At 41.8% G+C, this 24,868-nt stretch overlaps 1 protein-coding gene across 1 annotated transcript in view; it reads right to left on the reverse strand.

The window, feature by feature from the left end:
- SLC45A1 (solute carrier family 45 member 1) overlaps positions 1 to 24,868 on the reverse strand; it is a 287,191-nt gene that overhangs the window by 36,310 nt on the left and 226,013 nt on the right. Inside the window, exons 6-7 of the mRNA XM_086921904.1 lie at positions 19,491 to 19,644; positions 7,744 to 7,920 (exon numbers count right to left, since the gene is read on the reverse strand). Coding sequence (XP_086778030.1) covers positions 7,744 to 7,920; positions 19,491 to 19,644 — 331 coding nt within the window. The remainder of the gene's footprint in view (positions 1 to 7,743; positions 7,921 to 19,490; positions 19,645 to 24,868) is intronic.

Below are 24,868 nucleotides of genomic sequence, written 5' to 3' on the forward strand. Positions count from 1 at the left end.
TTCAGGGTGCTGATGGGTTCCAAGCCCCATCTTGACTTCAACTCTTCAAGTCCCCACCCACTCTAATTGTATAATTATTTTCAAATTGGAGAGTTTGACACTGGTGCATCCTCAGTGTCACAGTACAGACAGCGAGCACTTAGCAGCTCTTTAGATGCCCTTGCTGATGCTGAGGAAGTGAAGATTTCGTTGACGTAGATTACCTGAGGACAGAGTGATGTGCATGAATTGGATAACACTGCAGCTTCTGAGGAACCTTGAGGGCCTAACATGCACAGAGTTCATTTCTGTAGTCAAAACATCTCATAACAAGAGCGTGCAACATTCTAAGGCCTCAGATCCAGGTTATGATTAGCAAAAGTATGTTTTTTTTTTGTCCTCATTTGCCTTCCCTTCCCGACAAAGGTAATACCAACCACCTTGCACGACTTAAAGACGTGATTTGATTTTCTGGTGGTAGAGATGTCCCAAAGAAGAACAAGGGTATCTTTAACTCCATCTAGGTATATTTCAACCTGTAGGACCAAAATCGATTCTAGGCTGGCCCTGGTCCAGGAGCGTTGATGGCATAATCATCGGACCCGGGTAAAGAAAAAAAAAACAAACCCCGGGTTCACCTCCAGTTGATTAAAAGGTCCCAAAAGGCCAAATTGCGCTTACTAGCTGTTCTGTTAAGGTCCATTTTAGAAGTTTCATATAGGGATGAAAGCCACCGAGAATGTAATGGGGGTGTTTTTTCTATCCACTGTATCCAAATTTGTCTTCTCGCCAATAAAATTGCATAGAAAAGAAAAGATTTCGCCTTGCCCTTGATATTCTCTTCTAACCCAAAAATGACAAGTGAAAGGGTTATTGACAAAGATGTATGTAGAATAGAATTTAGAGTGTTCTTCACCTCTTCCCAAAAATTTGAAATGTCAGGACATTCTAGGAACATATGTATGTCACTGGCACCTACCATGTTACATTTGTGAATTTTTTTGTCTGGTAGAAATTTAGACAGTTTTAGTGGTGTTATATAAGCACGATGAATTGAAAAGAGATGATTACGTCTTAACCATGCGGGTTTTACAGTTTTGTACAATAATCCGCAAGATTTTTGCCATATCTCGTCGCATGAAGTGCTAATCGCTGTTCCCCATAACTCATCTGGTAGTTTAAACTCCCCATCGTTTTCCTCCAGCATCTGCCAATACCATGTAGCTACTTCTTTCCCTCCAATGGGTCGTTCTACCAGCATTTGTTCTAGTGTGCTAATTTTCCCAATGTTGGTGTCTATACGGCTCTGTGATCTCGCCCAGCTATCTAATTGAATGTATTTGAATCTGGACAGCCCTGAACCTACAAGTTCGTATAATTCGTTCCAGGCTATTAATTTCCCGTCTATAAAAAATTGACCCCAACTTATAATACCTGCTTGCTTTATGATAGTGGAGAGGCTGTCTTTCAAACATGGTGGTAAGCCGGGGGAGTCCCAGATTGGGGAATAATTAGAATAATATGACAGGCCAATTTTTCTTCTTATGTTAGTCCAATGTTTAGCCCATGATTGTGCCATTTTAAGTTTAATTTTTTTGAAGAATTTTTGACTTCCAAATTTAAACATAAAGCCCTTTGGTGTTAAATTCGCCCCCAATAATATTGCTTTGTACATAGAGTTAGGAGTAAGATTAGATGGCGTTTTTAATAACATTCTTGAGTGTGACATCTGGAAGGCCCATGAATAGTACAACAAGTCCGGAAGTGCAAGGCCCCCCTTTTCCCTTCTTCTTCTTAGTTTTTTCCATGCTATTCTTGTTGTTTTATAATTCCATATAAAAGAGTTAATTTCTCTTTGAGATTTTTCGATTTGTTTCGGCTCAAATGCGATTGGGATAGTGTTAAAAATAAAAGTAAACTTAGGGAGGATACACATTTTAACTAGATTTACTCTACCCACTATGGAGAGCGGTAGATGTGACCAGGATTTTAAAAGTTTTTTACTCTCAAGATGTATTCTTTCTAAATTAGTTTGTCCAATATTGCCCACTTCCTGGGTTATTCTTATTCCTAAGTAACGCATAGATTTTGAAATGTTTGCCCCTAGCTGAATATTTGGAAGGTTCCATACCATTATCTCCGTTTTGCTGGAGTTAATGTCATAGCCCGAAATATGACCAAAATCTTCAGCACATGCAATGATGACTGGAAATGCCTTGACTGGGTCAGATGTAAAGACCAAAATATCATCTGCGTATAATGCTACCTGCCTTTCCCACTCTCCATAGCTAAAAGATGGAATATTAGCCTCGTCCCTTAAAAGTTGAGCGAACGGTTCGATGTACAAGTTGAAAAGGAGAGGGGAAAGTGGGCAGCCCTGCCTTGTACCTCTAGATATGTTAAAGGCATCGGTCAAACCCCCATTACTCATTAACCTAGCAGAGGGTGTGTTGTATAGTAGTTTAATTGTTCTACAAAACCCTTCCCCACAGTTGAATTTTTTTAATACGTCGTTTAGATAGAGCCAATTGACTCTATCAAACGCTTTTGTTGCGTCTAGGGTCAAAGTAGCCAGGGGTACAGAGACGGCAGTAGCGATATCTATGGGCCCCACAAGTTCATGAGTTAACTCCGCTTGTTGTCTACCTTTGATAAATCCCTTTTGATCTGGGAGGATAATATTACTAATGACGCTAGCCAATCTTGTGGAGATGATAGTTGTAAATATTTTGTAATCACTATTAAGAAGTGATATTGGTCTATATGACCCACACTCTAATGGAGATTTTCCAGGTTTAGGAATAAGTACTATTGTAGCCTCTCCCCAAGATTTAGGTGGCAGATCTTCATCTATTAGAATACCATTGAAAAGTGCCGTAAGCACAGGAGCTATGATACGTTCAAGGGATCTGCAAATTTCTCCGGGCAAACCGTCCGGCCCTGCCGCTTTTCCCTTTTTTGTGTGGCGAATTGCTTTTATTACTTCGTCCACAGTGATCTCCTTCTCTAACAATTTACTCTGACTCGTTGATAAAGTTGGAAGTGTAATAGCATCTAACCACCTATCTCTTGGTTGTTGGTCATTGGGGAGATCTTCTTTGTAAATCTCCCCAAAAAATTCAAAGAAGGCATTCCTTATTTCTTGGTTGATCTTGTCTCAATCTCTCCTGCTATCTTAATTTCTCTGATATAATTTAGGGCTTTATCAGCTTTTATTTTCCATGCCAATATTTTTCCTGCAGGTTCTCCGAACTCAAAATGGGAGGATTTACTCACTTCCCACCTTTTATTTATTCTTTCTTGTAGAGTATTTTCCATTTGATTTTTCAGTTCGGCCAATTTTTCATGTTCTATTGAGGTTACTAAAGTCGGGTCCAACCTTGATTCTAGAAATTTCATATCCATTTCTAATGTCTTAATTTTTTCAGTATATATTTTCCTCCTATAAGAGGCTCTGTTAGTAATCTGTCCTCTTAGGAAGGCCTTAAAAGTCTCCCAAACCACTGTAGGGCCAGCAGAATTTTTATTAATATCAAAAAAGGTAAGGGCCTCGTCTGACAGAAATTTGACCTCTTCCTCCTCCAACAAGAGTGTCCGATCAAAGGACCAGGATGGGTGTTTAACTAGATTGTCTGTTATCATAGTACATTTTAGGGCGGAATGATCTGATAAGTGTGACAGTAGATAATCTATTGATATTAGGGTATCCTTTAGACAGTAGCTAAAGAAAGCGTAGTCAATTCTAGATTTATGTTTAAAACGACTATTTCTAAAGGACACCCCTGGCTTATTGCCCACTCTTTCTCTCCAAAGATCCGCCAATCCTAGATGTTTCATAATTGATTTAAGGGTTTCTCTCGATTTTACAGTGGTAGCAATTCTAGATTTTGTCGATTTATCTAGTCTAGGGTCAAGAACAATGTTGAAGTCTCCCATCCAAATTATTGGCTCCTGGGCTGATATTAATTGGTTTCTTACAGCATCCAAATGTGATGGGTCGTCTGAATTAGGACCATAATAACCTACCAATGTCCTAGTCTGACCTTCAAGAGAGACTTTAACTATCAACCATCTTCCTGTCTTGTCTTCCTTACAATCTAGAATTTGCGCTCTGACAGATTTTTTAAAGATAAATATTACCCCTCTTACATTTGCATTATGATCAGTGGAGCAAAATTTATCTATCCACCTTTGTTTCTTTAATATATTGGTAGCCTTTAATTTAAGAAGATGAGTTTCCTGCAACACAATGATCTGCGCCTGCGAATCTCTCAGATATTGTAGAATCCGATCTCTTCTTCCTCGCACTTGCAGACCATTGACATTCCAGGACATAAAATTTATATTTGTCATAAGTTAGCTTCCTCACCTACCATTCCCATTTTTTTAACATTTGAGATTCGAAGATTTTCTAATTTTAGCATGTTAATAGTTGGATTGTGAGAAAAGTTGGTTATTTGAACCTTAAATTGAGCCGACAAATGAGGATTTTTTGCTTTCTTGCCCCCCCTCCCCCTCTCCCCCCCTAGGAACCCCCCTTACTTATTCTGGCTTGGTGTTGAGCCAGATTTCTGCCCACCAGGAACTTATCCTTTGACCCCTCCACTGCTACCAGTTTTTCGTGAAAAAAGAGAAGAAGTCGCCATATCTGAGCCATAGATGTAAGAAATCACCGTTGTATAACATAGAAAGAGGGGGAGTTTAATGTATTAAGTTTATGTGCATATGGTTATCTTAATCAAAGTGGTTTTTTGTGCTCTTCTAGCTTTTTTTATAGATATATATATATATTTTTTCCCCCTTTCCCCTTTAGTGTTTTTTTTATTTTTCCTCTTCTTCATCTATGTTTTTTGTTAAATTATATGAGTATCATTGTACCTATAACTATATTCATGTAGCTTAGTTTGTTTTGTGCGCTTGAGCTTGGGCGTGATCCCTAATAGAATCAAGTAGTTCATCTGCATCTTGGATGGATCGAACATTATGCATCTTGTTATTGTACATAATTTGGAAGAACGCAGGGAATTGCATCTGAACCGTCGCACCCAGTGATCTAAATTTGTCCATGCGTTGTCCCAGCTCCCACTGTCTCTCCAGTGTAGTCTTTGAGAGGTCCGAACGTATCTCAAAGGCGAAGTCAGGACCCTTTATTGAACCAGCTTTTAGAGCAAGATTTAAAAAAATTTCTTTGAGAGTATATGTCAAAAAGTTAATTAGTACTTTCCTTGGTTTAGTTCTTGCCGGATTCATGCGGAACGGGTCCCTGTGTATTCGCTGGATATCTTTATTTAACTCTTCAACCGTTTCTTCCAAGTTGAGGGTGTCTTTTATTAAATGTACAACGAAGTCCTTGAGATCTCCACCTTCCTTTCCCTCTGGTATTTTAAGGAGTCTAATATTGTTACGTCTAGAGTAATTTTCTAAAACTTTAATTCTCTCTCTCATATCCCCGTCTCTTTGGAGAGTATGAATTTTAGATCTAGCCGCCTCCAGATTGGTGGTCAGTAAGCTTACCGAGCTTTCCAGTACCTCTGTTCTCTCACAAAGACCTTCCACCTTTTGCCCCAACTCTTCACAAGTAACTCTAATCTCTGCTTGGTTAGTTTTAGAAATTGCAAAATCCTGTCTTATCTCCTCTCTCATTTCTGAAATAGAGGAGACTATTGCCTCAAGTGCATTGCCAAGCACTGGATCTGAGTTTTGAGGAATTGCATTTTTATTCTTGCTAGTTTTAATTGTTATTGAGGTTTCTTTCTCTTTCTCTGATATTTCCTTTGATTGGGCAATTGCTAAACTGTCTGCAACGCACTCTGTATGTGTTTCTGATTCAAACAGAGTAGACTGGGTAGTTTCAGTAAGAGCTGCTGATGGTCCCCCCACTGACAAGGTAGCTTTTGGTAAATCTGGGCTCGGGGCAGACACACCCTGTTCAGATTGTTTACCCTGCGGTATATTCTGGTTTTTCATGGCTGCCGCCATATCTTGTGTGATTTGTAAAACTTGTGGTAGAGCTCTAAAGTATGAGCGCAACAATGTAAATGTAAATGTACAGGAATTTATATAGCGCAAATCACTGAGCGATTTCTAAGCGCTTGCTTAGGGAACCCGTCCTGGTATTTCCCTGTGAGATAACCCCGGCAGGGTATCCACAAGGTGAAAGCCAGGCATCCCGCCGCGAGGGGCCGTTGTGGAGATTAAGCAAGTTATTGCCCAGAGTCGCAGAGTCTGAACCCGTGAATTGAGTAGGCACCGGAGCGAGAATTGTCAAGTCCATGGACATTTTAGGACTCAAGACCCCGCCGAGCCGGGAATTGAACCCTGGTCCCGGGCTGACCTCTGCTTCCAGGTCTGCCTCCTCTAACCAGTGAGCCACACTTCTTTACTCCACGATGGAGTTATGTCCCCTGGAGCTTTTGATTTTTTTGCTCCTACTCTTAGTTTTAGACTGTTTTAGGGTAGTATGTCTGTCTTTGATTTGTTCTGACTTATTTTTTGTGCTTGACCTCTTTTTTGCGCTCCCTCCGAGGTGCACTCTGGGGACTGAAGTCCGTCTTCCTCCAGCCCAGTTTCCTTATCCCTTCCCCTTATTTTACTTGTTTTACTTCTAGTAACCCTTGCTTGTATGACTTGGTTACCTTGCACTTCTTTACCTGAAATACAATCTGTGCTGGGCGCCTCCCCAAACAAACAAGAGAGCTTACTTGAGTCTTGAGAGAAGATGCCCTGGCCCCTGTAGTTGAACAAACCAGCCCCCTCAGCTTTAATCGTGCCGTTCGCTTTCTCTGCACCCAAAGGCGGACGAAACAGCAACTCTCAGTGGTTCCCCGCCTCTCTCTCCTCCGCCTGCAGCCGCCGTGTGTGTGCTCCTCGCAGCGGCCGGGCGGCCGCGTCTGATCTCCACGGCTGCCCGCCCCCAGCAGAGTAGAGAATTGGAAACGGAGACGGAGACGGGTGAAGCGAGCGGCAGGCACATCCGAAGCCGCCTTCGTGCAATCCGTGAAATCAAAGCAATTTAAAGTTCCTCCCCAAAAGCTCCGCAACAGGTAACATTCATATATCGCTCAGTGTATGTCCCAAAAACGGCATTAAAGTCAAATCGCCGTCGTAGCAGTGAGGGGACTCGGGAGTCAGCCTCCGGGTGTGCGAGCCGCGTCTAGCCTGCGGCCTCCATGTTTCCCTCGATTAGCAAAAGTATGTTAAAGCTACTACCAAAAGTAGGCCATGACTAAGGGTACTTTATAGTCTGGCAGATTCGGGACATCTGGCAAAAATTGTTGGATGTACTGTCTACTATATTTAGAATCTATACGACGATATTATGTAAATAGGGGGGTTGGGACATCTGATATGTAGATCTAGTCATTTTTCAGGTAGGTATTTCTGTTCAGGCACATCCCTTTGCACATGACTCTTAAGGCACCCACCAGGCAATGAAGCACTAAGGTAAACTGTGATCCCTGGGTTTCAAACTGAAGGCCAGCCTCAATCCCCTGTTTTGAATTTTTGTAATCTGACAGTTTTCTTAACACAACTCTCAATAGTTTATTGCATTTAAATAATGTGTCCGCAAAAGAATGATTGCCCTGAGTACATATAAGCTTGTGGTCCTCCTGAGCATGTTCAAGTGAGAATGACATTACCATACTCTCAAGATAAACCCTAGATACTTCACATGCAATGATAATTCTGAGTACAGAAATTGTTGTCTCCTTCCGTCTTCTGGTTTGACAATAAAACAAAGATAGAAGCGGCTCAGTTTAGTACCTGAGTAGAAGGCTGCACTGAAGGCGTAGATGCACATGCCCCAACAGCCCATGGTCACTCCGGCGTTATATTTTTGGTATTCCTCTGAATTGTGAGGGGCTTTAGGATTGCCTTCAAACACCACCTCTCCCATGAAATCTGTGTAGAACAGCAACATCCCTTCAAAGGACAACCAGCCTATGGAGTGAAAACATGTTTGCAATATTAGTAACATAATCTCTGGTTGACTTTGTCATGATTCTGAATGACAAGCGCTTAGCATGTACAACACCCAAAATTAAGGTATGGGCATTTCCTTACAGTTAACCCATTTTGATAGTTTCTTGTTTGGGTTAGGAGCCCTTGGGGTGAAATCCGACACATACTGGTGAGACCCACAGTGCATCCCTACCACAACATATGGTGCTGAAGTTTGGGGCTTTACAAAATGTAACAGTATCCAGGGTGTGGAAAACAGATTTTGTTGGAAACTCTTGGGAGCCCCAGTTTCTTCCTCTGTGTATGCCTGTCACAAAGAATTGAAACTGCCCTATGTTGTTTTTTTGGGATAATTTTTTTAATTTAATTTTTCAAAATCAATCTCTACTAGTGTTTGGTTTACAACTTTCTTGAAAGCATCATCATGATTTTCCACACAATACAATACAGTGTACATTTTCCGCCCTTCCATCACACACCGAACAATTTCTTTGCTGTGTCCCCGCCTCCCCTGAGTAGACTCTTGTGTATTCCTACACAGCTCAGATCTTTTTATTGCCGTTATAATGGGCTGATTTCCGGGCTTGATTCTATATGTGGGGGTTCGCATAGGCGTCCTATGAACTCAGTCAGTCTGTCACACAGCTTTATTCGATCTTTTGTAAATAGACCATAAAAGCACAACAGCTCATATAAAATAATTTCAAGTTATTAAATACATATTTACAGTGGTTAAAATAAGTATTAAACAAGTTTGCAGTGATCAGAAATAGGACCTTTAAAATCATTTGTATAAAAGGAGAGAACGGTTCATAATTAAAAATGACACACTACTATCAACAAGTGGTCCCACCTTTTTCCGCTTCCTAAAGCAGGCCCATAGAAATGAAGCAACACAAAAACATACAAATGTGTCTAATAAAGCGTTTAAAAAATACATGGCGACCCGGCATTGCCTAAATTGATGGTGCCTAAGGATTGGAAGTATAAATATTTTCCTTTCCTCAAAGTAGTTTTTACAAAAAAGTATAATATGCAGCTCCGAATGGACAGCATGGTTATTACAGGGGCCTCTGAACTCATTCCACCTTCCCCAGATCCCCGACCACTTTTTAGGGAAACCTCTGTGCGTATACACTGCCCTTTCGGCCACCATCGCTGCGTCAATATCGTTCCTCCATTGTATGTATGTGGTCACTATCCCCGAGCCCCAGTCTCTAGCTATGTTCTTCTTTGCAATCGTCATGCCCGATGTTGCCCAGTTCTGCATCCGTAAATTCAAATCTGTGGGCTCCCAAATGTTGAGGAGGCATCTTTTAGGGTCCGGCGGGACGTCTGCCCCACCCACCTGTGAGATCACATTCATGACTTTTTCCCAGTATGGTTGAAGTTGCGCACACTCCCATATTATGTGAAAGAATGTCCCTGGGAGTTCACAGTGTCGCACACACAGTTGGTCAGGTGCGCGTCCTAGCTTCTGCATTATGATGCATGAGTAATACGTGCGATGTAGTACCTTGAGCTGTATTAGTTTGAGCTTAGATGAGATCGCTCCTGCACGGAGCAATGTCAGCACGTCCTGCCAGTCTGAGTCTTCTATTACCCCCAAGTCTGCCTTCCATCTCTCTCTTAGGTCATCGTGGGATCTGGTGAGTTGTTTATGATCTTACTGTATGTCTGGGAGATGGCCTTCTTTTGCATATGGTCCGTGAGGAGTCTATCTTCTAAGGGTGAGGTCTCTGTTAGTTGTGTCTCGGGGGGAAGTGCATATCTGACTTGCGTGTACCTGTAGAGTTCGGTCTCTGCCATGCTGTATGTCTCTTGCAGTTTTGTGAAGGGCACAGCCTCCCCTTTTACCCACAGATCTCCTATTTTGGTCATACCAATGAGGTCCCACTTCTTGAACCCCTTCGTGTTGCATAAATTGCCTAATCTTTGGCTCTCCCAGAGGGGAGTGGCCTACGTCAGCACCCCCTCCCATCCCAGTGCCCTCTGTGCCGTATGCCATAATTTGATCGTGTGTGCTGTCAGACCCGTAAGTGTATTCTTCCACTTGTTAGTGTATCGTGCTTTCATTAGGTTATCAGATGGTAAAGCATACCTATCCATTCTATAAGCCTGTTCATCCTGCGGGGCGTGTATTCATTGATTTATTACCATAAGCTGCGAGGCCCAGTATTATAATATTATGTTGGGCAGTACGATTCCTCCATCGTACCAACTGCGAAGCAGTTTATGCTGTGCTATACGTGCCGGCTTCCCATCCCACAGTAGAGTGGATACTTTACTCTCAATGGCCTTGAAATATGTGGGAGGGACCAGAAACGGGGTGTTGTGGAGGGCATACAAAAACCTGGGCAGAGCCATCTTCTTGAAGAGGGCTGCTCTACCCAATAGTGTCAGGGGGAGTGACCTTCAGTGTTTTACATCGTTTCGGAATTTTGTCAGTGGCTTCATAAGGTTTTCTTCAACAAAAAGAGTTGTTTCTGGCGTGGCAAAGATTCCTAAATATTTGAAACCCCTAGTTGTGATTTGCAGCTCACAGCCCAATGGAAGCTTTGGTGTGGGACCCTGTAATATGTAAAGAAGTGATTTTGACCAATTTATAGTGTACCCCAACGCCTTCCCGTTTGCAGTGCAAATGTCCAGTAAGCAGCGCAATGATCGTGCTGGTGACACCAGGTATATAAGCACATCATCTGCATATAGCGAGATGCGTCCTCCCATCTCATCCCACGGATCATCACATCCAGTCTAATCCATGCCGCTAGCGGTTCTAATACATTGCAAAAAGGAGCGGTAACAATGGGAAGCCCTGCCTCGTACCTCGATCCAATGCAAACTTTCTCAAGATATGCCCATTCGCAACCACCTGTGCTAAGGGTGCTGTGTAGAGTAATTTAATCCATGCGCAGAGCTTGGGGCCCAGACCCATCTTACGGAGGACCGCAAATAAAAAAGGCCATTCCACAAGATCAAACGCCATTGTTGCATCTAATGAAAGGATAGCTGCATCCTCTTGTATAGTTGTTGTACGAGCTAGTACCCCGTGCAGACGTCTCAGATTGAGGGAGCTATTACGCCCGGCATAAAGCCAGACTGGTCTGGATGTATTAGTGTCGTAATATGTGGTAGTAAACGGAGTGCGAGTGCTTTTGCCAATATCTTGGCTTCTGCATTTATTAATGATATTGGGCGATAGGACGAGCAATTTAAAGATGGTTTGCCAGGTTTGTATATTGCCACGATGGTGGCCAGTCGTTGATCTTTGGGCAAAGTTCCCTTATCCAGACTCTAATTGTTCATATTAAGTAAGTGGGGCATGAGAGATGTTGCCGCTCTTTTATATAATTCGACCGGCAGGGCATTAGGCCCCATTGCCTTCCCGGTGTGGAGTGCGGACAGTGCCAGTCCTAATTCATCGGAAGTCTCTGCCGTTTTTAATTCCAGCGTTGCTGCCTGCGATAACGGAGGCATTCTAATATCGCGGAGAAAGTCTAGATTCTCGTCTACGGTGTTTGTGGCCTTGGGTGTATATACCTTCTCATAATGGGTTGCTAGTCTTTCCACTATTTGTTGTGGGTCTGTTATGGTGGTCCCGTCCTCTAGTGTCAGTTGGTCAAACCATCGGCTCGCCCTTTCCCGTCTTTCTAACCATGCCTGTAGTCTACCCGTCTTGTCCCCTAGTTCATACAACATGTGTTGTGTGGCAGAGTGCTTTACTTTGATTTCTTCCCATGCAAACACTCTATATTCCTGGCACACTAGCGCTAGAGCATGTGTCGTGTTATCATCAGAGTTTGCAGCGTGAGCTATCCTACCTGTTGGACTCCCTCCTCCAGGTTATCTGGATGCTGTCGGCATTCCCGTTTGTGACTTGTGACCACTAACCTAGCTTTTCCTTGAATCACTGATTTGTATGCCTCCCATAAAATGCTCGGTGAGTCCACTGTTTGCTCGTTTTCTCTGAAGTATTGCTTCGTGGTCTTTAGGAGTGTTTTACTAATTTTAGGGACCTTTAGATATCCGGGGTAGAGCTGAAAGACTCGCCTTCTACCTGGGACCTGTGATGTGTATGTCAATTGTATCGGTGAATGATATGAAATGCCCCTCAGTAGGTGTGATATTTCTATAATCTCCCCGGGGTTATTCCTAGTGTAAAGCTGTAGTCGATCCTTGAGAGACTGCTGTGCGCTCCAGAGTGAAAAGTGTACTGTCGCTCGGCGGGGTTTGTAGTGCGCCAAATGTCTGGTAGTCCCAACGCCTCTATGAATTCTTTCAGAGCCTGATTTGGTCTGGTGGGTTCTCTGGGCAGTCTCCGATCTATTGTGGTGTATATTACAGTGTTAAAGTCCCCACCTACAATCAGCTCCCCATCAGGGAGGTCAAGCAGAAACTTCCCGAGGGCTTGGAATGCTGTCTGGTGTAGTGCGGGGGGGATGTAGACAGAAATCAAATTATACATTCTCCCCTCCCATTGACATGATATTGCTGCAAAGCGGCCTTGTTCGTCTGTCAACGTTCCCTTTATGATCAGGGGTGAGCTTTTAAGGCCCAATATTCCCACTCCCCTAGACCCTGAGGTGAATGCTGAGTGGGCCACCATTTTAAAGCGGTCTAGCGCCTTGCAGGATAAACCTACTAGGTGTGTCTCCTGGATCAGCGCCACCATCAGGGTCCTGCGCTTCAGGTATTGTAGTACCAGCCCCCTCTTAATGTTATTACCCAGTCCGTTGACATTCCAGGATATGACACACAGGGAGGGGGCCCAGCCTCCTCGGTGTCAGTACTTGGGCGTTCTGGTCGTCAAGTTGTGTTAGTGTATGTGTCATGTGTGTGTATTCCTATCATTTTGTCTAACGGATAGTGAGTCAAGTATTGTGTCAATACATAGTTATCATCCTTTGCAAACCTTTCGTGGAGGAAAAACAATACCATTAAGTAACAACAAAAACCAAAATCTCTTGCTCTAACCCCTGGCATCTCCCCCCCCCCCTGCCTCCCTGCCCGGTGGTTCTAGAACTGCCCGCCACCCCAACTGAGCAGAGTGCCTAATATCCCTAACTGTTCTCATGTCGTGCGGGGGTGAGTCTACCTGTGACCTAACTGGGTCTCTACCTTCGATTAAGTCTCTTTATACGGTACGTAATATATTTCGCCTGCACATACCTTTAGGGGGCCTCTTGCCCACCTTTCGGTGTTTTGCATAGACCAGGTGTTAGTCCAGACGTTCTTGTTGCAAGTTCTATGGCTGCTCTGTGGTGCCAGATCGCAACAATGGTCCCTTATTGCTATCCAGCATTGGAGTGCGGGTCTGCGGTTTCTGAGCGCCATTTTGTTCTTCTACTGTGTTCAGTTTTGAAATGCCTTGTCCCTCCTTGTCCTGAATCTACATTCGCTCGTCATGCAGGTTGATGGGAGTTTTCTCGTGCTTTGGGTCCCTTAGTCGGGCGTCATCCCTCCAGCCATTCCTGTGGCTCCATTGGTGTTTCAAAGAACCATGTCTTTCCCTCCGCCTCCACGCGCAATTTTGCCGGGAAAATCATTGAGTACTTTAGTTCTCTAGCGCGCATTTCTTTTTTGAACTCTGTAAAACCGCACCTTTGTTGTGTGACCGCTGCCGTGTAGTCTGGATAGAGCTTTATCTGGCAGTTGTCAATCTTTATCGGTGGTGCTGTGCGTGCTGCCTGTAAAATGGCGTCTTGATCGCGAAAGTTGAAGATGCGCGCCAAAATTGGTCTCGGAGGTGCCCCAGGGTGTGGTTTGCCTCCTGGGACCGGATGTGCTCTTTCTACCGAAAAATAGTTGGACAGTCCTTGTGGTTGAAGTCGGTTCTTGATTAGGTCCTCCACGAAGAGATCTAGGGCTGGTCACCCTGCTTTCTCTGGTACGCCAACTATGCGCACATTGTTGTGCCGAAAGCGGCCTTCCTGATTGTTCAGTTTAGCCTTGATCAATTTGTTGTCAGCTTCCAGGGCTTCACTTGCTGCTGCAAGGCCACTGTATCAGTGGAGAGCCCTGTCATCGTTTTCTCAACCCCCACCAGCCTGTCTGACATTTTCGCGAAGTCTGCTCGCATTAGGGAAATGTCTGTGGAAATCGAGCCAATTGAGGACTGGACTGTTCCTAGGGCAGCCATCACGTCTGTAAGGGTCACTTCATCTATCCTTTCCGCTTTTTCTGCAGTTCTGGCGGTCGCCTGCACTGCATCCATGTGTGGGGGCTCTGACAAGTCCTTTGTATATGCAAATGTGTCCAGTCTGGGCGCAGGTTGTCCCCTGGGGCTTCGTCCTGCCATTGTGCTCCCCTATTTTGCGCAAGGGCTTATCTGGTGCAGGTGGTAGTCTCCGTTGCCTGCTGTGTAGTTTGTCTGTGCACGCAGTCTACCGGCTTTCCTGCCTGTCCTTAGCTGTTGTGGGTGGGAGTTTATGTGCATGCCTTGCGGTGATTTGGGCTTCTGGCTTTTGTGTTTGGTGAATGATCGGGCCCTTATTTCCCCGCACTGGTAAGCGATCGAAGGAGGGGGTTCCGCTGCGTGGGCCTTATGATGGTCAGGGGGGAAAGTCTCTGCTAGCTATTTTCCTTTTTTTTAGTCTCGGGCACTGTAGCTGTTATTTCTTTCATCACTCTAAGCTTTGTCCTGAGGCCCTCTGTGGTGGCTGCTTCCAGACCCTTTGAATACCTCCGCTGTTTTGGATCCCGCTCCCATAGTTCCCAGCAGGCCCCGGCATGCCACTACCCCCAGCGGGTGTCTTCCGAGTTCCGGCTGTCGCTTTGAACTGCGCTTACTTGCATGTTGAGGGGGCTTGGTGCGGCCGCCTTTCCTCAGACCCCATTGCTCCGTTCTCCAGGTTGAATGCGTCCCACTGTGTGAGTCGAGGGCTTTGCTCGCTACCAGGATTGTTTTTCTGCGCAGTCGTTTTTTGCCCGTTCTCCGTCCCGCCTTGACTTCCACCACTGTGGGGCTGGCTGGAAATCGAGGCCCCGGTCTCAACGTGGCGTCCAGGCCGCGTTTCCCCCACCGTCTTATCTCCGCTGTTGTCGCACTGTCGGGATGTCCGGAGTGGCTCAATCTGTGTGGCAGGCTCACCGTTTTGGTTGATAGTGCCGTATAATGCCAGGATAAGTGGATTGCTGTGGGGGAGCCCCGTCGGTCACGGAGCTCGATGAGACTGCGGCCATCTTGCTTGCCTGCTAGCCATGCCCCCAAAACTGCCCTATGTTGAAGATTATATTAGGTCCCGCCCGGCCCTATTCTGGCTGACAATTTGGAAAAACTCGGCAGCAACTCTTACTAGAGACATAATAACTGACTCTTAAATGCGAGAAGGGCGGGGATATACCTTGGCTTGCTGCCATAAAAGAGAGCTTAAAAAGTGTGAAACTTCTGCATATTTTCCTAAATCCATCCGATTCTGAGGCCATAAACAAAAAAGCGTTACAAGAAGCTCTGTACTAACACTATAGTGATGCCAGACATGGGAAAGAGGCTCAGAATCCTCAATTGTCAGGTATATGTCTATTGAGGACACTTCCAATTTGCCAGCCAGATACCTTTTAAAACCCATAGGTCATTGAGAGAGAAGGCCTGTTCTTCCGCCGAAGGGCTGGCGCTCTGAAATTCTATTATGTTTCCCTCTAGGATATAATGCTAACCTTGATGAGCTGTCCTGCCCGTGCGATGAACGAAGTAAACAAACATCGTTACACTTTTTATTATTTTGTAGTTACTATTCTAAATTCACAAAAGGATTCTTGAAGCCATTTTTTAAGAAACATGCTATTACTGATTACCAAGTCGCCCACAAGGAAATCTGTAGATTGGAAGAATATGAATTAATCTTCTGTGTCGGCTCATTTTTGAAAGCAGTCGTATGCACACGCAGATCTATGTGTACTCCATGACGGCTGACTGAATTGTATATTAATCGCATTATGTTAACTGTTTTTTAACATTTGTATTTTTGTATTTTTGCTTTTTTGTTATAATTAATTGTATTTCTCATGGAAGATACCCCACATAACTCATGGCCTATATTAAAAACTGCTTCTTTTAAGATATTGCACTAACTCTTATTGATAATGTATGGCTATGGTTTTATTGTTTGATTTTATCTGTCCTTTTATGGATATATCATATCCGAATAAATATTTTTGATTGATTGATTGATTGACTGGTGAGACCCAATATTTTACCCAATGGAAGATGTTTCTGACAACACTTAGGGCCGGATTCCAATGTTGTGCGGAAGGCCTCCGAATTGGATTTGGCTTTCCCGGATCCAATTCGTAGCCCTTGTTTATGACCGAATCATACACAGGTCGGAACGACCAAATACAATGCGAAGATCGCGTATGCGCCCCCTGAACCATTTCTGAGACCCGAACCTATCCGTACGACTCGTTCGTAGCCAAATCGTGCCGCGCAATGGAGCCGAAATTCGACAAAGGGAAAAACGATGCAGGATTTGGACAGCTGCTTCGCCTCGGTCTCAGCGAGATGAAACAGCTGTCGGAAGCTTACTACGGGGGCCGTAGAAGGCCCCCTTCACCCGGGGCACTCTGAATCTGTCACAGGAGTGTGCCCATGGGTCCCCCCGATCCAGGCATTCACAGTGTGGCGAGCACCGTGGGGATCCTGCCACAGGGTGAAAGCTTTTCCCCACCCACCCCATTTCTGCTATGGGAGCCTATATACGCACCTGTACACGGGCTCCCATAGAGTTTAATGGGAGTCCGAGCGAACAGAGTCCGTAAGCATAGGGCAGCATCGTACTCATTCGTTCGGACACCCGAACCACGTCTCACTCGGAAGGCCCTCCGAATCCGAGTCGTACGGAGGGCTTTCCTAGCGAGATAGGAATCGGGCCCTTACTGTTCTTAGTCAGTGTATCATCTATATTTATGTTGAGAAGGCCCTTCTTAATGAGACATATATTTTCAATGAATTACTAGTATGATTCTTAACTACTAGGCTATTTTGGGTGCATGGGAAAAATGCAACAGGTAGCAATTATTACATCTGTCCTCTCTACATTTTTTATGAAATCCACTCATTACTAATTCCACATTTAAGGAACATTTTAGGGTTTCGGAAAGATAACATGGTACATTAACATGACATGGTGGCAGTTCTGGATGTCTCTCTTACATTCTTTAAGCATGAGCTAGTGAAAAATAATATTACATCAACCAACTGAGTTGTCTCTTTTCACAAAGCACAAAAGGTACAATCTTAGGAAAACAAAATGCTGAATGTTTTTGAAGTGAGCCTTCAAACCAGGTCAGACTAGCCAGCAAACACCTATTTTAACCCAAGATGATTGACATTATTTAAAAGTCATTAGTTTACTATCCCTAATTGCCCGTGTTGTTTCAGAAAGTCATAACCATAATCATGTGGTAATACTCTGCCAGTATCATGTTTTATACTTTGCTGATGTTATCTTGGTGCATGAAACTATTTTAAATACTAATCTATGTACACCTGTGTATTTTACTTTTAGTAGAATTATAGAAGTAATATACAGACCACCCTATATTATATTCTATGGTCTAAGCCACCTGTTATGAAAGTTTGGTATGATAATGTTCTGAAAAGATCTACATTTCTTTAATTTAAAATTAAAAACATCACTGGATGACTTTTGAATTAAAATGATGTATTTACTAGTGGTGTTTTACAGTCAAGCTAAACAGTGAGTGGGTGACTATGTGTATTTGGGATGGATTGATTGCTGAGTGCTAATGATTATGGTAAATATTTATTGTTTACTATATAAAAAATGAATTACACAAAACTTGGTATAGTATTGCCAAAGTGGCATTAAGCAATACGAAATAGGTTACATCAGAAATGCGCATGCCATCCAGGCCAAAAGTTAGAGTTGCATACTTTGGCATGTTTTTCTCACAGGAAATGTTGTCATTTCAACAGGTTCAGAATTCTTTTGATCTGAAAATGTTATTTTATTCTATAACATTTTAACAGTTCTTTAGCAATTCATATGTTTTAAACTATTTAATAACTACTAATGCCTGAAAAAGCTGTTGTTTGTAAAAACAAAGAGCCCCAACTTTTCAAGTTACAAAAAGGAATGAGATAGAAGTTAGCAAACACATCTTATAATGTATTTTTTTCAGGCAGATTTTTTTCAGTAAGTGAGTAAAATAAGAATTCCTGAAATATTTTGTTTTTACATTATTTTATTTCTTGCAATGTTCAAAATAGGTGTTTGTAAAAAAACAACAATCTAAGTTCAAAGGTAATATGAATATATGTACGTATTATCATTAATAAAACTTTTAAGATACCAGGACGCTAGACAAAGGGAATTGCAAGCATTCTTTACATATCTATCTGTGAAATGCAAATAACATTATAAACACTGATGACAAAATTGTGAGGTTTTGAGACGAATTGTTATGCTCTGCCAAAAAGGGAAATACAAGATCTCAAGTAACATACCAAAGTGTGAGACATCCCTACGCCAATACATATTTGTGATCACAAACAAATAAATATAGAAGGAACTCATAATGCATACCCAGTATTCCATTTAAATATAGAAAAATAATTTAAATGAATGAGATGAAAACCAGGTAGAAAACTTAAGTGTTTCCTTATGGAGAATAGTTGCAAGTAAGAGATTGCATAAAAAAATGCACAAATATTTGATTACTTCAAACAAGCTGAAATGCACCCAACTGTATAACCACAGTCATTAAATAAAAAAGCTGCAATATAAATATACATGTTTGAGTTAAAATGATTTACTGAGTGAAAATGTTTCAAACAGTGTATTGAATAAAGAAATATCAATGTAAAGAAGTAAACATGGCTATCCTTATTTAAAGTCAATTTTCATTAGAGTTTAACTTGTACTACTACTGGTGCTGTCATGCCAACCTAAATGAGATGAAAGGTCACTTAACACGGGGCATGTCCATGATGTAAGGTTTGTCTAGAATGCTAACATTAATTAGGTGACGGGACCTCAAAAACTGAATTTCTGTGTATGGTGTTATGGAAAATGTAGAAGTATTGAAACTCTACAGTTCCAAGTATGTAAGGATAGCTGAATAGTAACATGACACACAACTAGTTAACATTAAATGCATATAAACCATAAGATGTGCCTGGTGAAATCATGCTAGGTGGAATGCCCCTTGTAACGTCTGTAGAGATATAGACCACTTAGCCCTGTGTGTGTGGAAAAATGCTGGCGCATTAAAATGGGGAGACATGCTACTTTGTAGAACGCAGCCTATCCAAAGGTATGCCCAGTATACCAAGTAGAAAAAAATCCAACTGTGAAGTTAGTTGGTGGAACTAATTATCACAGTTATTTAAAGTTTATCTGTAAAAGATATATATCTCCCAAATGTACTGGAAGGTTTACAGAGAGGGGAGCTTATGGTCACCCTTATTTCCTCTAAATCTGCCCAAAATAAACATGTTCATATTCAGTATTTAATAGTATTGTTGGAAGTTAGACAGCTAGTAGTTAATTCTGTAAGACATAGAATAGGATTTTGTAAAAGTTTACCTAGAAAGTGGTTGATGCAGAGGTTACGCAGGGCCTTTGGCATGTGGCAGATGGTCGAGCACAGGCGTTTCATGGAAAGCGGTTGCCCAGACATCTCACCCGATCCATTCAGTTCACTCTCATACTTTACACCATTCAGCAAAATATTAGCCACCTGTACCATAAGAATGCAGTGTCAGCACATAAAATGTAAACACCTAGGAATTAAATCATGCAAGGTTAACTGAAGCAACATTAAGGGCTTTATGTCTGCTATAGCTAGGCTCTTCTACACATTTAACAAGCCTGTTAGAGGCATACTAGTCCATCTGCAAACCATGAAATTTGTTGCTGGGCCACTTCCTTTAGAAGGTGATTTGGCTGCTGAATAGGAGGCTCCACGTCAGGTGTGCCTGACATGTGACTAACGCTGCCCCAGTCTTACCAGCTTTCAGGGTCACTGTCCTGAAATATAACCTTATAAATTCCTGATTGGCAAGTCTGCTTATGGACTATTTGATTCTAGTAAGCAAGCAATGTGTCTACTAGGTTGTACATATAAAGTCAGCTTCTTAAGCAACAATTGAGCATACAATAGCATTATTGGCAAACAAGAAAATAGTAATATACTTAGAGAAGTAGATTGTATTAATCGTAATGACTGTTCATACATTTTTAAAGTTGTAGTCGATTGGTGTTACCCCTGGAATCACTCCGCCTTGTGTCTTATCATGTATAATATCACTAAAAGTCATAGATTATGTCTGTTGCATGGCAGATACTTTGAGTGTGCACTTTCTCATGCCCAATATCATGATCACAGTGAAGGCCTATTCATCTGATTTAACAGTGGTTGGCAGCTCCATGCATTGATGAGTGAGGATTTAGTACAACAACAACAACATAAAAGATACCATTGGGCAGGTTTTCTCTTGCTGAGGTCTCACTCAATGGAATGATCTCAAAATGACCATATAAACCCCAAGGCAGCCCTACATCTCATCTCTGACCTCTGTTTGTTATGAGATTATGACTTGTGACTAATGCTCTCATTGTTCGCATATATTTACTTTGTTTTGATCCCATCACTGCTTTGGTGCTGTTAGTGTATTTGTTGCAAAATGTCTTTCCATCTTGTATCCTAGATTTTAAAGCTGCTCTCTTGTTCTTCATTTCCTTTTAGGCTATAGTGTGCATAGAAGAAAATGTTATTTGAATTAACATCACAACCATCATTTAGCCATATGTCTTAACAGCCAGCTTTGAGAAGAAATGAAATAGTGAAGCCAACGGTACTGGTGAATGTTATGTTATGTTATGTTATGTTATTTGTAGAGGGCGCAGCTACTCCAGGGAGTGTCCTGGCGCTGTCTTGACAGAGCATATGAGAGCTAGCAACGAGACAGCTCATTTATTGTTGGAAGAGCCAGTTTTTTAAGCTTCGCCTACAGCTGAGGATATCACGTTCTTGTCAAATGATACTGACCACCTATAGTATCCAGCCGTATTTTAAGAATACTCACAGCAGATATGACCGATTACTACTGACCTGATTAAGATTAGAGATCTTTCACAGATTAACAAGCTTCCATATTACGAATGATTGGTCCAGAGACATGTGCAGCTGTCCATGTGATGATGTTTTTCAACAATCAACATTGCACGTTCTTTTATTCAGTAAATTGTATCATGTACAAAGAAAAAGGTGGATCTTACCAATCTTAAAGTTACTTGGCCTCAGACAATGTCATCCCGCTTTTATAATATTGCAATCTTTAGAGAACAAACATTTTATAAGGTTACTATCTGCATTGTTAAAATATGTTATCAAATGTAGGAAAACTATGTTAATATGAATTTTTATTAATATGAAATTGTTTCTTATTCATGTACAATAGGTAGCCACAGGACGGTGTTTAAATTCAAATGTTTGATTGTATTTTTAAATAATATTCTAAAAGATGAACAGATTGTGATTATGTGTGACATTATGCGCTTTTATGATTATTTTGAAAGTAATTGCATAAAGCTTTATTGAATTGAATTGAGAAGAAGTATTTGCTCAAATGTTATATATTTGATAATCACGTATTGTTAAACACAGTAAATGGTTTTCAAGTTAATTTCTCAGACCCTTTGAGTGCGTCAAGTGCTTGGATTGCACCCCATACTTCAAGAACTCATTGACTGAAAGTGTGAGGAAATAAACACTTTAATGAAGGGATTTGCAAGGTGACTACTACAAATTAGTTTGTCTCTGGAAGATTAGGACCACTATTGTATCAGGAAACAGCTGTAGAACATGCAAAAGTGAGGCTTGTGGCATACATCAGTCTCAAAATGTGTTTAGTCGCCAAGGGAAAGTCATGTAATGATTGCCTCTAGGCAAAACTCAGGAGTGTGAAAAAACATAGTTAAATAAAGGAAGAAGAAAACACGGCCTGCCTGAATCACCTTGGTCTTTCCAAATAGCATTTTTGGTGGAGTTACCCATACCATCCAAAGTTTCTTCAGTAATAAAGGAAAGTCAATCGCAAGTAGGTGGCAGAGGCGGATTAGCCTACAGGGCAACAGGGGGACGTGTTGAGTGGAGGCAGTGTCTGTCAGAGAGGACTATCAGCCTATCCTTGAGAGACTGCCATAGTACTGCACCCTTGCAGATACAGAGGTGAGGCGAATAAGCATTCCAGTGAGTCTAAGCAAGCTGCACAGTAGAAAGTGAGCAGTCATCCTTTTGGGGATGAAATCTATCTAAGCAGCACAGTACATATGCTATGTTACATTAGTTTTGTAATGGGCTTGTAAATTGTAGCCATTTGTTTAAGGTCAGTTGAGAGCATATAATATGGTATCCACTCACAAGAGGTTTCAGAGGTAGGATTGAGCTTGTATCTTAACAGTAAGTTATTAGATAATTGGATGTAACAGAGCCACCATTCCCCGTCCTCTTAAACGTTTTAGGGCTACTTTGCATGTGTTCAGCCATGTCGCTCTGTGTCTAAGGTATTGAGTACACACTGGGTGATGAGTAATCAAAACTAGTAATATGCATTAATGCTTCTCCTGCTTTCCAAAGGAGCTCTCCAATTGATTACGGTTTATGAACTTGTCACAAATTCCAAATCTTAACCAGCGAAGAACAGGGATGAAATCAAGCTAATGTCCTACCCTCATTGTGTTCAAGACTCTAATGAACTGGTAACTTCTTAATTTCTTGTTCGCGTAGGGGGAGTCCCAAATCCATCTAGAAGTGAGGGTAATCATTTTCTATCATCCCTTATTTTTAGGTTTAGATAACAGACCACTTAGGACCCGACACATAAGAACCCCAGCCATTGTAAATAGAGGCAGATCTTAACTTCAAAGCATTTTGCAGTCCCTTCCAGTGTCTGCCATTCTAATCATATTTTCAGGCTGAAAGTACATTTATCTGATCATTACATCAGTCATGGCTGTCACTTTCACTTGCCATTGTTCAACTGGGACGATTTACTTTTCTTTTTTATTTCAATTAATGTTATTATATTTTATTCAAGCAATAAGAGCTGCCAATACATATAGAATAGATGATTGTAATACATATGTCTATTGTACATATTACCATCAGATAACATTACACTGATATGGTCTACCTACATCCAAATAACATTTAACTTACATTTTAATTAAAAACATAAATGAAAACATGAAATACAAAAAAGAAACTGAGTGGTAAAGGAAGGAAGGCAATTTGAGAATAAGAATTATGGATTCCTCTGTCATTGGTTATAATTAGGGCTCCCGTTTTTATGGTATTTTTTTTTTTTACATTTCCCTCTGTATTTATTCAAATTTATTTTTGGTCCATCTTATTGGTATTTATCCATATCTGTTTTGTGTTTTAAGAATAAATGTAGCTGTACAATGGTATATTTCTGTGTTTATATAACTCTTCGACGTGCACTCAAACATGGATGCCTGTCACTTTTTAGCAAACGAAGCAGCCACGTATAACAAAAGACTACACTCACAGGTACATATTAGCATCATACAACCAATATATGTTAACATAAGCCTATATTTAAGGAAATCTCATTCTGTATTTTAACCCTCCATGTTGTCTGCCTGCTCAGCTGTTGCCTAGGATTCATGAAAGACAGCATGGAGAGTTTCTCACAAGAAGCACTATTTTCAGTATTTTTCCGCTTTTAAAAATAAATACAGACAGGAAACACATTGTTTTCTGTCTGTATTTATCTGTAAAAACCTGTAAAAACCAGTAAAAACGGAAAACCGAACGCCTTAGGTATAATGGCCCATGAGTAGTCAGTAGGAACCAGAAGAACCTGCCTGGTTCAAAAATCAAACTATTATCACACACAGCACAGCAGTGGCTTGGAAGAACCCCAACATTGAAAGCCAAACCAGGAAGATTTCCAAACTTCTACACAGATTCTATTAAACCCAAATAGTGTGCTGGCTCCCAGGGCCTCTGAAACATACTCAACCGATTGTTAAATCGCTGTTTTTAAAACCTCTTTACATACTGCATAAATAATTCTATCTCTTTGAAAAAGTTTTCTTCCCACAACTAGAGCAATTAGATATTATACTGTGAAGTGATGCAACTAGTGTGATGCAGACATCCCAAGCATTTGATTAGTGCACTGCACAACCATACCGGAATTCACATGTCACTATCCTGATGGGTTTCCTTTAAATTATGTCAAGCGACAGGCACCGACCAATGGTGAATAAATAGAGACAACAGGGTCTTGGAAATTAATATTCCTTGTGTCAAACCAGTACATAATCAATGAAGGTGCATACATGACACTTACATAGCCAAGTTGTATTCCAGGTCCAACCCAGGTAGGCACTGATCCAGAAAGCATTGCGGATCCAAGAAGGCCAGGGCCTGGTACGTAAAGACACTTGGCCAAGGTCTTTCCCAATCAAATGAGAGCCCAGAACAAAAAGAGCTTAGATGCCCCCAATCCCTGAACTGAGGAGTTGAGACATGTAAGTCCACAATTAGATGTTGACTTGGAAATCGTGAATAGTGCAAAAGTGCAGACTTGCACCTAGTTTCAAGAGTAGATTTACACATGAGTAAAAGTTACACAAGTAAATTTACCTTTGCGAATAGGCCCTTGAGCGTTTAAGGATCCATGTATGCAGTCCCTGACAGCCTTGTGACCAAAAGCTGTACCTTTAAAGGGTGCAAGGGGCTGATCATAAGTCTTAGTTTAACTCCCTTTCAGAGGCAGCATGTCCAGCTATAAACCGTCATACCAATGCACACAACATGCCTCTGAACAGAAACATTAAGGCATGTGGAGAGCAGACAGAAACACTTTGCGCATCTCTGAAGGACACCGGCACTTAAAACCCCATTCACAAATGCATACATGGTGGAC

The sequence above is a fragment of the Lissotriton vulgaris genome, chromosome 5 (assembly GCF_964263255.1).
Source record: "Lissotriton vulgaris chromosome 5, aLisVul1.2, whole genome shotgun sequence".
Lineage (NCBI taxonomy): Eukaryota > Metazoa > Chordata > Amphibia > Caudata > Salamandridae > Lissotriton > Lissotriton vulgaris.